The sequence below is a fragment of the Tupaia chinensis genome, unplaced genomic scaffold (genome assembly GCF_000334495.1).
Source record: "Tupaia chinensis unplaced genomic scaffold, TupChi_1.0 Scaffold000007_1, whole genome shotgun sequence".
Taxonomy (NCBI): Eukaryota; Metazoa; Chordata; class Mammalia; order Scandentia; family Tupaiidae; genus Tupaia; species Tupaia belangeri.
Genome location: NW_006159436.1, coordinates 2,399,152 through 2,413,670, shown reverse-complemented (window position 1 = coordinate 2,413,670; position 14,519 = coordinate 2,399,152). Strand labels below are relative to the sequence as shown.

The 14,519-nt window shown below is 47.8% G+C and overlaps 1 protein-coding gene across 1 annotated transcript in view; it reads right to left on the bottom strand.

Annotated features, from left to right (window-relative positions):
• Nucleotides 1-14,047, bottom strand: part of GOLM1 (golgi membrane protein 1) — a 44,121-nt gene extending 30,074 nt beyond the window's left edge. Inside the window, exons 1-2 of the mRNA XM_006139849.3 lie at nt 13,902-14,047; nt 11,724-11,903 (exon numbers count right to left, since the gene is read on the bottom strand). Coding sequence (XP_006139911.1) covers nt 11,724-11,903; nt 13,902-14,030 — 309 coding nt within the window. The 5' untranslated portion in view covers nt 14,031-14,047. The remainder of the gene's footprint in view (nt 1-11,723; nt 11,904-13,901) is intronic.
• Nucleotides 14,048-14,519: the final 472 nt, after the last annotated feature.

The following is a 14,519-nucleotide window of genomic DNA, read 5'->3' as shown; positions in this document are numbered from 1 at the left end:
CCTCCATTCTCCTCTCGGGATCTTGGGCACACACGCACACGCGCCCAGCATGAGTTTTAAGCCACCAGGTCCAGGACTCGATCCGTGGTCGACTACATGGGAGTCCAGCGACACAGCCATTATGCTAACTGCTGGTCCCCACACTAAGTCTTTTTTAAGGAATTATTTAATTATATTTATTTATTTTTTTTAATTTGCTATAGGGCATGTGTGCTCACATGAGAGAGACAGAGAGAGAGGAAAGTGAGAAAGTGAGCTGCCAGGTCTGAGACGCGAACCATAGTCAGCCATGCGGGAGTCCAGTGCCTTAATCACCACACCACCTGCTGACCCCAGGTACTAAGTCTTGCGACTCCAACACACTTTACACTGACACAGCCCATCTCAGCTGGGATTGCGTTGGTGCTCAACAGTCACTTGCAGCTGAGGACAGTAGAGCCCTTGAGGAGTAAGTAGGGAGGGAGAGAAGGAAAAGGGGAAAAGGGGAGAGGTGGAAAAGCACGAGAGGCCAACAGCAGAGAAAGCACATGAGTATTTACTTTCGGCATCCTGCTAAGATTACACACTCACACAGATAACAAAACAAGCTCCTAACAACTTCATGCCTATAGCCCCTGCAGTTCAAATATCGAATTATGGCATGAAAGTTACCAGAGAAACAATGACACAAAATGGTAAGGAAACCAATCCAGTTTGCAAAACCCTATGGCTGACATAAATAACTTTCCTGACAAGAATATACACATACAGGTCCAGGTGCAGTGGTTCAGGCGGTGGGACACCTCTGTGCAATACTGAAACCACTTGGGAGTCCTGGGTTCTGCTCCTGAGTTGACCTGAACACACCAGGCACGTGTGTTCCTGCAGTCCTGCTGGGGCTGGGTGGCTGGGGAAGGGCTGTGGCATGGCAAGACCATGTCGAGGGTATGTGTGTGTATTTGAAGGCTCTCTTTCTTAAATAAATTCAAGGGGAGTAAAGAACATACACAGAAAAGTAAGTATTAACTGATATTAAGAAAGTACTGAGATCCACCCAATGGTATGGTGGTTAAGGCAGCTGGATCCCACATGGCCAAATGCACAGCCTGAGTCCAGATAGGCAGCCTGAAAAATCACACAACAGCTTGTGTGTGTGCAAGGCCAAAACTCCGGAAAGGAGGGAGAAATGGAAGGGTAGGGATTGCAGTATGACCATTCCTCATGGGGGTGGGGGGCAGTGCTTTCTCACTTTCTTTCTCTCTGTTTCTATCTCTGCCAAGCACATGTATTCTCTGGTAAAATAATTTTTAAAAATTAGCAGAATTGGGGGACCAGCAGGTGGTGTGGTGGGGATCTGCTGGCTTTTTTTTTTTTTTTTTTTTGAGAGGTTTTTTGTTATAGGGCACGTGCACTTGCCAGAAAGACAGAGAGAGACAGAGAGACAGAAAGCGAAAAAATCACCCCCCAGGGGGGATGGTCACGCTGCAATCCCTTCTCCTCCATTCTCCTCTCGGGATCTTGGGTACACACTCACACGCGCCTGGTGTGAGTTTAAGCCACCGGATCTGGGACACGAACTGCGGTCGACTACATGAGGAATGTGCGTGAAAACACTCTGAATTCCTCAGGGAGGACCAATAACTAGTTTCTTAACAGTAGTCACTCTTTTCCAGAGGCTGAATCTTTCAGAAAGGGTCATTCATGTCAACAAATGCCACTGTAATAGAGGAAAGCAGCCCCAGGCCAGGTCCTCAGATGCACAAGACTTTGAGCCAAACCATCTCAGGTCCTCCTGGCTCCTTGGCCAGCCACTTACAAAGGGAAAGCACCTGATGCCATGCCACACACCCAGTGTCAGCCAGTCCAGATCGGAGGTACGTACACACCTAGCAGCCCAGGGCAGTCTCCGGACACAAACATGGAATTTCCCCGCACGGGTCGGCCTCAGAGCATCGTGTTTTCCTGCTGTGCCACCATCCAGCCACCCTTTTCTTTTTCTGGACACAAAACACTAACCATGACATCGACATCTCTTCAGTTCTCTCATTTAGGAATCCTTCTATTTTGGACAGTGGTTTCTCTTCAGAAATCACACAGAGGGGCCAGCAGATGATGCGATAGTTATATCACTGGACTCCCATGTAGTCGACCACGGTCAAGGTCCCAGACCCGAGTGTGTGTGCGTGCATACCAAACCCAAGACCTTGAGCGAATAGTGGAGAAGGGATTGTAGCGTACCATCTCCTCTGGGGGATGATTTCTCATTGTCTTACTGTCTATCCAGAGAGTGCATGCACCCTATAGCAAAAATCTCTAAAATAATTTAAAAATTTAAATCTGGGACCAGCCAGTGCCGTGGAGGTCAAGAGCTGGATCCCACCTTGCTGACTACCGTTCGAGTTCCAGACCCAGCAGCTTGATAAACAGTGAGCGTGTGTGCATGCGTGGCCAGTATCCTAGGAGAATGGAGAGGGGACTGCGATGTGGCTGTCCCCCCGGGTGAGTGATTTCTCACTTTCCTTCTTGCTGTCTCTCTGGTGAATATGTGTGCCCTATGGCAAAAATAAAATAATAAAAAAAATTTTTTTAAATCCATGCACAGTTTTGTTCCCAAGAACATTTTGAAGGCCCCTCATAATTTCTATTACAAAGGAAATGTTACTGCGAAGATGTTCCCTGCAGGACTGCAGTGCCAATTTGCATATTTTAACAAATAGAGGAAATGTATAAATGTCAAAGTGAATATACCATTGCGAAAACCAACCTAGTGAGAAAGGCACAAACACAAACACAGAAAATGAAGCTGTTTCTGGCTCTAACTTTGGGCAAGCAAAATGAACACAATGGCAGGAAGATGCGTGTGGCCCTTGACAAAGTGCTCCCGTCACTCACTGGCTCTCCAGCTCTCCTGCAAGCATTCCAGAGAATGGGGACTCTGCCACCACCACACCTCTGTGGTCACTGCATTGCGATGTAGCAGCCAGCCAAGAGGGACCAAAGTGGCCAGCCAGCCTCTGAGACAACATACAAGAGTGAATTAAACCACCCTGTGCCACCCTTAGGGACAGTGCTGAGATAGTCAATCTTCACTGGCTTTTGCCAAAAACTAAAACTTAAAGACCTGTGTGAGAACTGTTTTTTATTTTTCTCTTTATCTATAAGAAAAGAAATCAGAGCAAGAGATAGAGAAACAGAGGAAGAACACTCTCCAGGGGCCCAGTTACACCACAATCCCACTCCTCAGCTCCCATCCCTCAGCTCCTGGGCACTTGCGTGTGTGCCCTGAATGCTTCAGGCTATAAGGCCCTGGACTCAAACCACAGTCAGCATGTGGGATCCGGATTCTTGTGCAGTGCATTACTGCTGCACCATGGGGCTCATTCTGTGTGGAGATGATTTAGGATTACTTACGGCACTCACACAAACATGGTTTTAAAATGTGACCACAGTCCTTTGACACTGCTCCCAAAGGTGAAGTCTAATTCTCTGTCCAGAAATTTGGGCCGGACTCAGTGACTTGTTTCTCATAAATGCAGCAGAGGTGACCCTGACTCCTGAAGCAAGATCAATAAAAGGTGCAGTCAGCTGGCCAGCCACAGGCCCAGGGGTAACACAACACTCCGCAACAATGAAGCCACACAGAGGGCCCTGGGCTTATGTTCTGAGGGCTCCCAGGCTGGCTGAGGGATGGGGGTAGATTGCAGTGAGGAAGCGATTGGGGCTGCCTGTCTCACTTGCTGTCTCTCATGGAAAAAATATTACATAAACTTTGTTTTTGTTTATTAATAGTTGTCCAGTGAATGCATGTGCTTACCACACCTACTGCTAAAACAGAGAGGGAGGCAGAAAAGAAGAGAAAATGGCAGCTCAATCCCAAGATTCGAGTAAAGTCTCACTTGAAGTATCTACCACCAAAGGACCACAGTTTGTGAAATCTGGTTTGAATGATCATGATGGAGAATCAGATTAGTCAATGCTTTGGCCAATGGATGGAATCCCTCCGTGACAGCTTCCTCTCTTTATCCAATAGGCTGTGGGCACTGGGGTTGTTAAAATGAAACACCCAAGGACGCCAGGCCTTCCATGTGGGCAGCAGCAGGAGAAGGACATTCCAATGGGGAAGGTCAACAGTGACACCTGCCATTCCCCCCCTTATCTCCTAACAAACTGCCCAAGCTCCACGTTCCCATCTCTAACCCTCTGCGTCATGCTAGTCATCATGACCAATAGACCATCCTTCAACAAACCTCGAGATCTCATTTTAACATCAAAGCTCAAAACCAGTCTTTCTAGGAAAAAAACTACAACTACTTTAGTTAACACCAATTTCTTCTTTCATGTAACTTTTGAAGCTGTTAAAAATTAATTACTCTTGGGACCAGCAGTTAGCATAATGGCTATGTCACTGGACTCCCATGTAGTCAACTGCAGTTTGCGTCCCGGACCCAGTGGATTAAAACTCATGCCGGGCACATGTGCGTGCATGCCCAAGATCCCAAGAGGAGAACAGAGAAGAAGGGACTGCGGCATGGCCTTTCCCCCTGGGGGGTGATTTCTCGCTTTCTGTCTCTCTGTCTCTCTCTGTCTGGCGAGTGCAAGCGCCCTATAGCAAAAACCTCTCAAAAAAAAAAAAAATTAATTACTCTCAAGCCAGCCAGTTGCATGGTGGTTAAGACAAGCTGGATTCTACATGGCAAACTGAGCGGTTTGAGACCCTGACCCGGTGGCCCTAAATATAAACCAGCACATGTATATGCATACCCAAAATTCTGAGAGAATAATGGAGGAGAAGGGATTGTGGCATGGCCATCCACCCTGAGGGAGAGTTGCTTTCTCTCATCTGTAGCTCTCTGTCTCCCTCCAGCAAGTGCATGCACCCTATAGCAATTTTTTTAAATTAATTATTCTCTACATATATGAAGGAATGTCATCTTCCTCCAAAACAGAACACAAGCTGAGGACAGAAGGTCACTAGCGCAAGCTGGGCATCGTGTAAATACTGGTACACCCATTTAGTCATTTATCAAAAACATGAATACTGAGCGCCAGTCTCCAACTCACAGTACACTGCATAATCAGGCATAAAACAGAGGGATAAATCGGGAGGGAAGAGTGAAATACCACACAGAAACTGAGGGCCTACAGTCTGCAGACCAGGATGGTGATGAAGTGAAAGAAAGAAGGGCTGCTCTGGAGAGCAATGTGGCACCAAATAACCTCCTCAGACCCCACCTTTGCCCTCTGCTCCTCTACACAACACACCTTCTATAACTCAGAGGCTCCAAAGCAGGCTTTTCACCGCAGTTCTGCCGACCACCCAGATCGGTGCTGTCCAATAAGGCAGCCATTAAGCCACAGTGGGTTACTTAAATTTAAACTGGTTAACTTAAATTTAAATGGGTTAAAATTAAATCCAAAATTCACTTGCCAGGCCTGGTCCCCTAGTACATGGTTAAGTGCTATGCAGAGGAAGCTAGACTCCATATGGCCAACCAGGGTTCAAGTCCCTGTCCCAATGGCTTGAAAAACACACCTGGGTGTACCCAGGAGCCTACTGAAATGGAGAATTAGAGAAAGGATTGTGGCACGACCAGGCCCCACTAGGGCTGCTTTATATATATTAGGTTGTCGGGAAAATCTTGACATATCTTTGTTTTTCTATGCAAAACTGCATCGTGACTTTTCAGATGATCCAATATTTCTGTTTCTCTCTTTCATACCTGCCCTGTCACAAAATAATTCGGTTCCTCATTCCCACTAGCAACACCTCCAGCAGCAGTCTCCTGTGGCCAGCAGCTACTGCACCGCACAGCACACACAGACACTTCCTCCTTCACCGACTATCCTGTTTGACAGAGCTAACCCAAAGCAGCAATTTCACCATAGAAAGGTGTTTGCTCACCATATTTTCCTACAGGTTTAGCTCTCAAGCTTCTGTCTCAGCCCCAACCTGAGGGATACAATACCCACCCAGAGTGACAGCGACTGCCCAGGGCAAGGATCATAGGTCAGGGGTAAGTCTTGAGGCCATGGGAGATCTGTGAAACTCCCTACCAAGTCCCTCTGGACCTCACCTCCCCTCTCCACTGAGAGTCACTATTAGGCCATCAGGTGATTCTTTAAAATTATACAAAGGAGTCTCATTCCAATTCACCAATTCACACCATGAGTGCTAACTTACTAAGATTATAGAGACAACAGGGGGCCATGCAGTGGCATGGCAGGAATGCAACTGGACCTGCATGGGAAATGTGCCGGGTTCATTTCTCTGTTGTGGAAAGTCTTTAACATGCACAAGAGCTGACCAACAGTATGGCAGGACCCCATGTACGCAGCCCCCAGCTTCAACAATGACCAACCCGAGCCAGTCTGGTCTCCCTCTGCAGCCCCCCGTCCACTGCCCTGTGGGGCTCGTTCTAGGTGAGCCCAGGTTCCCTCATCTGTGAAATGGACACACACCTTACAGACAGTGGAGAGGAATACGCGAATTGATCACTATGAAATGCTTAGTCTGGCGTCTGGCCAAGCAGGACTCAAATTGCCAGCTCTGGTCACTGATGTGGTGACTATCACTGCTTGTTCTTTCCCTGGTCCAGCGGCACCGTTTGCTCTTGGCTCTGTCTTCCTACAGTTTCCTAACCCTTTTTTAAAGCTGGCACCATTTGGTTCCACAGTTCCAATTTGGGAGGAAAAAGAGTCTGCTCTGAATGTTGGCGCCCCACCTCCAAGTTTTTACGTTGAAACCAAATCACCGATGGGATAGTACTGCAGGTCAGGCCTCTGGGCACAGGAGTGGAGCCCTCATGACTGGGATTGGCACTCTGATGAGAGGCCCCGGAGAGCTCCCTTATCTCCTGCCAACAGGAACCAGAAACCTGGCCTCCACTAGACACCACGTTGGCCGTTCTCTTGATCCTGGATTTCACAGGCTCCAGAGCTATGAGAAATAAATTTCCACTGTTTATAAGCCACCCAGCTTATTGTATTTCATTACAGCAGCCTGAATGAATGACAGGGTCCACGGGTAATATCATCAGTACTGCTCGGTGGTTTCTGCTACGTCTACTACGACCGCTGTCCTGACCTCCACTGCCAGAATCGTTACTTTCAGTACGGTTAGTTGTGGTAATACTAGCTACACGTGTGAGAGCTTTTACTTCATGGCCAGCACTGTGTTAAACCCTTTACAAATACCACTGGGTTGTTTGAAAAGCCATGACCTATTTTTTCCTGTGTTTTACTAAGCAAAAATGCGTCATGACTTCTCCAATGACCCAGTATCTCACTGAGCCAACCCCGTAGTCTAGTGGTTAAAAGAGTCAGGTGACTACATGACCTACCATGCAGTTCGACTCCCAGACCCAGTGACTTGAAAAATGTATCATGTGTGGGCATGTACGTGCCCCAAATCCCAACAGGATGAATGACAGAGAAGGGATTGTGGCATGCGCACTGCCCACTGGGGGGCGCTTTCTCCTCTCCCCATTTGTTTCTCTCAGGCAAGAACACATGCCCCCCAGCAAATATAAAAAACAAGTGAAAAAATTATCTCACTGACTCTTCACAAGCATCCTGTAATGGGGCTGTGTTAGTACTTCCACTTGACAGTTGACAAAACAAGACCAGAGAATTAAAGTGACCTGCCTAAAATCACACAGCGAGGGGAACTCTGAACCCAGACCTGCCTTACCTGGAAGTCCCATGCCTTCTGTCACACCACACCTCAGCCTAGAACCTCATGGCGCCGAGATCTGAAGAGAGGACTCCAAGCTTGTTCCCCACTTTCAATCACATATTCTAGAATTAAATACTCTCAGTACAGAAAGCTCTCTTCTCAAATAGCTTCCTGACATGCTTTCAAATGGATATGTTAATCCTACTGCCTGTGGCTCCTGGGTTTTCAAATATATACGCTAAATTTGTTTATTTTGACCATGAGGGCCTCTCCCTTGCATATCCTCAAACAGCTTTTATTCAGAAGTCCCCTTTTAGGGAAGGGAAGACATAAAACTGAAGCTTAAAAACCAAGGGGTGGGTCGCCTGGTCTCTGCCTGGCAGACATGCTCCCTCTTTTCTTCCTTTAGTAGGTGATTTTTTTCCTTTTTTTCTCTGGTTTTTGTTATAGGGTGTGTGTGCTCACTGGAGAGACACAGAGACAATGAGAAAAAAAGTAAGATATCACCCCCCCCCCTGGCGGGGGGGGATACCTACACCGTAATCCCTTCTCCATTCTCCTCTTGGGATTTTGGACATGCACACACAGGAACCTGGTGTAACTTTTCAAGCTGCCAGATTTTTTAAAGAAACAGCTAGTCGATCACATTGCAAAAAAATTCCCAATTGTGGTCTTATCTCCACAATAAATTATGCTCTAATAAACCAGAAGTTTTTTTTTTTTTTTTTTTAAGAGAAATTTCTACTCAAGGGCACATGCAATTGTCAGAGAGACCATGAAAATCACCCCCCAGGGGGGATGGCCATTTCGCAATCTATTCTCCTCCATTCTCCTCTCAGGATTTTGGGCACATACGCACACGAGCCCAACGTGAATTTAAGGCTGCCGGGTCCAGGACTCAAACTGTGGTCAACTACGTGGGAATCCAGTGACATAACCAGTATGCCATCTGCTGTCCTAATAAACCAGTATTTCTAAATCTAGAACTTGTCCTTGGCAGATGCTTGACTGCCTAAGTTACTGTGAATTCTCTAGAAGGAAGATTCTGTGCAGAGCATTCTCTGAGAACTCTGCCCACGGGAGAGAGAAAGTGCTGGTATCTGCGGTCTGTCTGGTGGGTCTGAAGCCCAAGCTCACAACCAGGACAAAAAGCAATGTCCACAGTGGGGCTGTCCTGCCCACACAGTGCAAAGAAATATCCAGGAGCTTGAGGAAGTAAGAAGACAGAACTCAGCTCTTTCTAGGGTTTGGGGCTTTACTTTAGGAATCAATAAAGTTTCAGAAGCATTAAATAGACTGACAGACTTAGAAAAACCAAACACCACACACAGACACACACACACACACACACACACACACACACACAAACCCTTTCATCTTTATTACCATTTCGCAAAGAAAATAAAATTTATAAACAAAAAGCCGGCCAGATGGTGGCACAGCGTAATGCGACACTTGATGCAGCTTGGTGGGAAGGTTCTGGGCTGGCATCTAGGGGCTTCCCCAAACATGCTGGGTACACACAAACATGATCTAAGACGGGCGGAGGCTGGTGTGGGCCCTACTGGGGATGCCTCTCTTTCTCAGTTGCTAATGAGAAAAATAAAACTTTAAAAAAAAAAAAAGAAAGGAAAATCAGGACCAGCAGTTAGCATAATGGCTATGTCGCTGAACTCCCATGTAGTCGACTACGGTATGAGTTCCAGACCCAGTGGCTTAAACTCATGCCGGGCGCCTGTGCATGCATGCCCAAGATCCTGATGGGAGAATGGAGAAGGATCGCAGCATGACCATCCCCCTGGGGGGGTGATTTCTCGTTTTCTGTCTGTCTCTCTCTCTGTCTTTCTGGCGAGCACATGCACCCTATAGCAAAAACCCTCTCAAAAAAAAACAAAAACAAAAAGAAAGAAAAGCTAGAGACTCTGGGACCAGCAGGTGGCATGGTGGTTAAGAGTGCTGGAATCCCACATGGCCAACTGTGGTTCAAGTCCCAGACCTGGCAGCTTGCTTTCTCTCTCTCTCTCTCTCTCTCTCTCTCTCTCTCCCCCTCCCTCCCTTCCTCCTTCCCTCTCTGTTCAAATTAAAAAATAAATAGTTATGTAAAATAATTCTTTAAAAAAAAAAACAAAAGCCAGAGACTGAGTAAAAGACAATTCTAAGAGTTAAACTTTCTGAGGAAGCACACTCACACTGAAAAGGCAGGCAGACACGTAGACAGCTTCCTTATTTTTCTTCATTTCCTGTGAATGGGAAATCCTTGCTCTGCTGGGTTCCAGACCACAACTGGGCCCTGAAGCAGCACACGACTAGCTCAGATGATCATTCTCAGCTTGCCCTGCTCATTCCAGAGGCCCATCTCAGCCAGTCCAACTAGGACAAACCAGCTGGCCTTTCCTGGATCCCTTCCCAGGTCCCCAACAGACCCCATTCCCACCAGGCATCTCCTGCTAAACCACCACCTGTGTGCCTGCAACATCTCCTGCATTTCCGGCAAATTCCAGACAGAACTTCTGCAAACTCTAGTTCTGGAAAATAAATGACTCCCTCCACACAATGTGTCCCACAGGGTTCTATCTATGCACACCCTGCGAGAAAGGTCCAAGTCCTAGCACGTTCAGCAAAAAGGGATCTCAGGAGCACAAGTGTCTCCTACCTAGGGAAAAGTGAAGAGAAACAAGCAGCGTTTTATTATCACAGCATTAAAACAGGAACCATTCCCAGAGAAGAAACAGATCAGTTACATAAGAGAAGTCTGAGGTCCTTCCTAGAAATAATTCATTTTCTGGTGAAGTTCTAGCCACTAACTCATATTAAAATCAAGTCCACAGTCAATAGATCTCGAGAGACTACCTCCTTCCGATAAATCAGCCATTCCACAGAGAGATGCAGGCATTGTGAGAGCCAAACCTTTCTAGGTAATAAGCAGCCAGGAGTTCAATGCACTTTAGAGTATAAGCTATCAGTAAGTCGCAGCAGTACACAATTTAATAAATAAGACAGTGCAGTAACACATCCCTAAGAAAAACAGAAAGAACCAGACATATTAAACCTTACATATTTAATTACCAGGAAGCCCTTTTAAATCTATGTGAAAACTAGGGCTTTTGGGTCAGTTTTTAAAATTTGCTAGAAGGCACATGTGCTTGCCAAAAAGAGAGAAAGAGAAAGGTGAGAAAGCACCTCCCATGGGGAATGGTTCCACTACAATCCCTTCTCCTCCATCTCCCCCCTGCCCCCAGGGACTGTGGGCATGCACACACAGACGCCTGGTGTTCTGAGCTGCCGGGACCAGGACTTAAACTGCGCAGTCAACCATGTGGGATCCAGCCGTCTTAACCACCATGCCACCAGCTGGCCCAAATCTGGGTAGGTGTTTTTTTGTTTTTTTTTTTTAACTTAAAAGAGCTGCTCTTGAGTTCCCTACTTCTTTTTTCGTGTTTACTCAGATGTGCCTCTATCGCCTTTCCTCTGTGAGATACTGACAGGCACACAGGCATTCCTCTTTGAATGTAAGCACCTGGCACAGGTCTGGCACAAACCACGGCTGCAGAGAGTAAGAGGAAAAAAACAAGAAGGTGAACACAACGAATCTCATGACACTTTTCTTTTTCCGCATTTTTCTCATTTATCACCATAGCAAGAGGTTTCAAAACACCTGGGCTGGGATGGGGGAGGAGGGGCAGCAGGTGGCAAAATAGTTAAGGTGCTGCATCCCACATGGCCAATTCCACAGTTTGAGTCCTGGACCCAGCAGCCTGAAAAACATGCCAGGCACATATATACATGTGTGCCCAAAACCCTGAAAGGAGAATGGAGAAGGAATTGTGACATGGCCATCCCCCCAGGGGCTTATTTCTCTTCCTCTCTCTCTCTGGAGAGGGTACACACCCTATAGCAGGGCGGATGAGAGATGACTCAGCCAGAGCTCTAGGGGTAGGTAAGGCCGATACACCCCTTCCACATTATGACATGAATCTACACCCTGCACTCATGCCCCCACTAAGGAGAATTTGGCCATGCAGAAGCCACCATTTAGGAGAGAACTGTGAGGAAACAGAGCGGCGCTTGCCTTTTCATCCTGGTACAACTTGTTGACACTCTCCAGCTGGAAGTTGTGGCTGGACTGGATTTTGTCGAGCTGTTCCCGTTGCTTCTCCAGCTCTCCCTGGAACTCGTTCTTCTTCAGCTCCACAGCGCCTCTCTCAGCGGCCGCCCTGCGGACCCTACCTTCCAGCTCCATGATGCGCGTCTAGGAGAAGAGCACAGCGTGAGGCCCATGCCAATCCACGGTGAGACCACACTGGTGGGGCTCCCTCCACAAAGAACACACGAGAGCCCAAAGCCTGCACTTGGCCTCACGTGAACACACGATCACCGTCCAAGGACCCAGGTTGTAAGGCAACGTGGAGAAGCCAGGATAGAACGTTCTGGAGAAATGGTGCTATGAGTGGAAGCATGTGCTTCCCTGAGCTTCCTTGTCCCCACTGCAAAAGGGAAATGCTGCCACGGCCTCGCAGGGTTTCTGTGAGGTTTAAATGAGGTACGTCCGGAGAATGCTTCATGCTTTCCTGGGCTCGAGGCAGTGCTCACATATTTAGTCCCTTTTCACTGCTAGCAAAGCCCTAGCAACTGTTTACCAGACAAAACTTCTGAAAACGGACGCAGTTCTCAAACTCCAGTCACCAAGACATCACCTGCCTAGAAGAGGGCTGGACAGAAGCTCAGTCTCAGGGACTACACCCGGGTGGCTGAGCCCAAGAGTAGGATCGCACACAGGGACCAGGTGTGTGTAGGCAGGACCCGGGCTCCACCTGTTCTTCACCTCCCTATGACTCAGTGTGCCCACCTGAGAAATGCAGAAAGTCCACTCCCAACCGTGTAGGGTTTGTGTACAGAAGCAGATTATTTGTGTAAAGTGCTGTTAAAATAAAATTCATTCCAAGACAGCTTATGGCGTTGTGGTGAGGTCAGCTAGACCTCATATGGCCGACTGCACGGTTCAAGTCCCAGACCCGGAGGCCTTAAAAACATGCAAGGTATGAGTGCATGTGTGCCCCAAATTCTGAGAGAAAGGAGAAGGGACTGTGACGTGGCCCTCCTCCCTGAGAGGTCATCTCTCATTCTCTCTCTCTCTCTGTTTCTCTCTAACAAGTGCATATGCCCTCTGGCAAAAATTATAAAGAAAAGGAAAGTCATCCTGACACTTGTTAAAATGGGAAGATTTTGTTGAAGACTATTGTAACAAAAGCCATAACAACTGCAACAAGGGAGAGAAACCGCACGGGGTGGGAAATTACCAAGACCCATGGCGGGGGGTCTGTTCCTGCAGAACTGACCTACCAGGATTCTTGCTAGCAGCAGGCCAAGGACTCAGACACCAAGGGTGGGGGATTCTTACTAAACTTGGCCAACAAGATCCTTGCTACAGAAAGGGCAGGGCCTCAGAGGGAAGGATAGAGGGTCACCCAGCAAGAAATTTTGCTATGACTGGGCTGGGCAGGCCAAAAACTGGATGGGAGGTATGGGACCAAGATGGAGGCCTGTCCAGAGGAGGGCTCAGAGGAGCCTGACTGAAGTTTGGTCAGGAAGTCTCTGTGGGGGTCAGCAGGTGGCATGCAGTTAGGGTGCTGGACTCCCACATGGCCAACTGCAGGTGGAGTCCAGGCCTTGATGAGTTGTTTTCTTATTTTCCCTCTCTGTCTCTCTCTGGTGAACATGCATGCCCTGTAGCAAATTTTAAAAAATATAATGAAAAATAAAATTAAATAAATAATTTTTTTAAAAAATGTCTGTCACTGCTTAGCACCGAGCCTGACCCACAATGGGCAACAAGAAACAGGAAAGCTAAAACTACTATCATCGTTAACAACACCAGGACCTTTAAAAGCACATGTCCAACTCTGCTGTGACGTCTTGTGTGGACTGAGGACTGAGAACAGGTCATGGCCACTGTACTTAAGCAAACTGTCTTTCTTCCCAGAACCACCCCAGATGGCTCCACTAAAAACTATTAAGTTGCAGGAAAAGCAGAGAGGATGTTTTGACAACAATCGGAGACAGTCCCAGAGGGTTCTCTCCCACCAGGACAGCGCTGGTGTGCCCGGGGCTGGGGTCGAGACACGCGGAGTTGAAATGAACGTTCCAGCGTGTCTGCTGAGCCCGATGCCTAAGGAAGCACCCCAGACCCTGCACCAGCAACTTCATTAACTACTCCATGGCGTCCGTACCAACAAAACAAACAAATCACCTGGAGATCCACGCTGCGGGAGCTGGCGATCCAGTAGTTGAAGCCCAAGACAATGATACAGGCCACCAGGGCGGCCAGCACGAGGGGCGGTGACTTCATGCTGCGACGCCCGTTGCCCAGTCCCATCATCTCAAAGCCGGGGCTGGGGCCCTGCCGAATAAAGCACAGAAGAAGCCTCAGTCCCCACATCAGCACCCTGAAAGGGGGCCACATCCAAGGTCACGACCTACAGAGAAGACTGCTGGCCGGGAAGCATGGACTGGCAGGTTCCCCTTGGCACGTGAAGCTGTCACGTGAGTGGCTCGCCCAGAGCCTGCAGTTCCATGTGCCCTGGAGGTGTGGCTGGTGCTCAGGATGGAATCACAGGAAATTCCTGGCCCTGAAGCCCGTTGGGAACCAGCTCAAGACCTCAGGCAAGGAACAATTTCTCTTACACTTCAGGTTCCTCGTCTGCAGGATGGCTGGCATTACAACACTCACCTCCCCAGTACAGGTTAAGGGCTAATTTAATCACTTCCAATAGCAAATATCAAGTGCTTCCACATCAGGAGGAATACGTTTCTCACTACTCCCGACAAGACTTTTTAATATGATTCCTAACAAGGAAGGGTTGTTTAC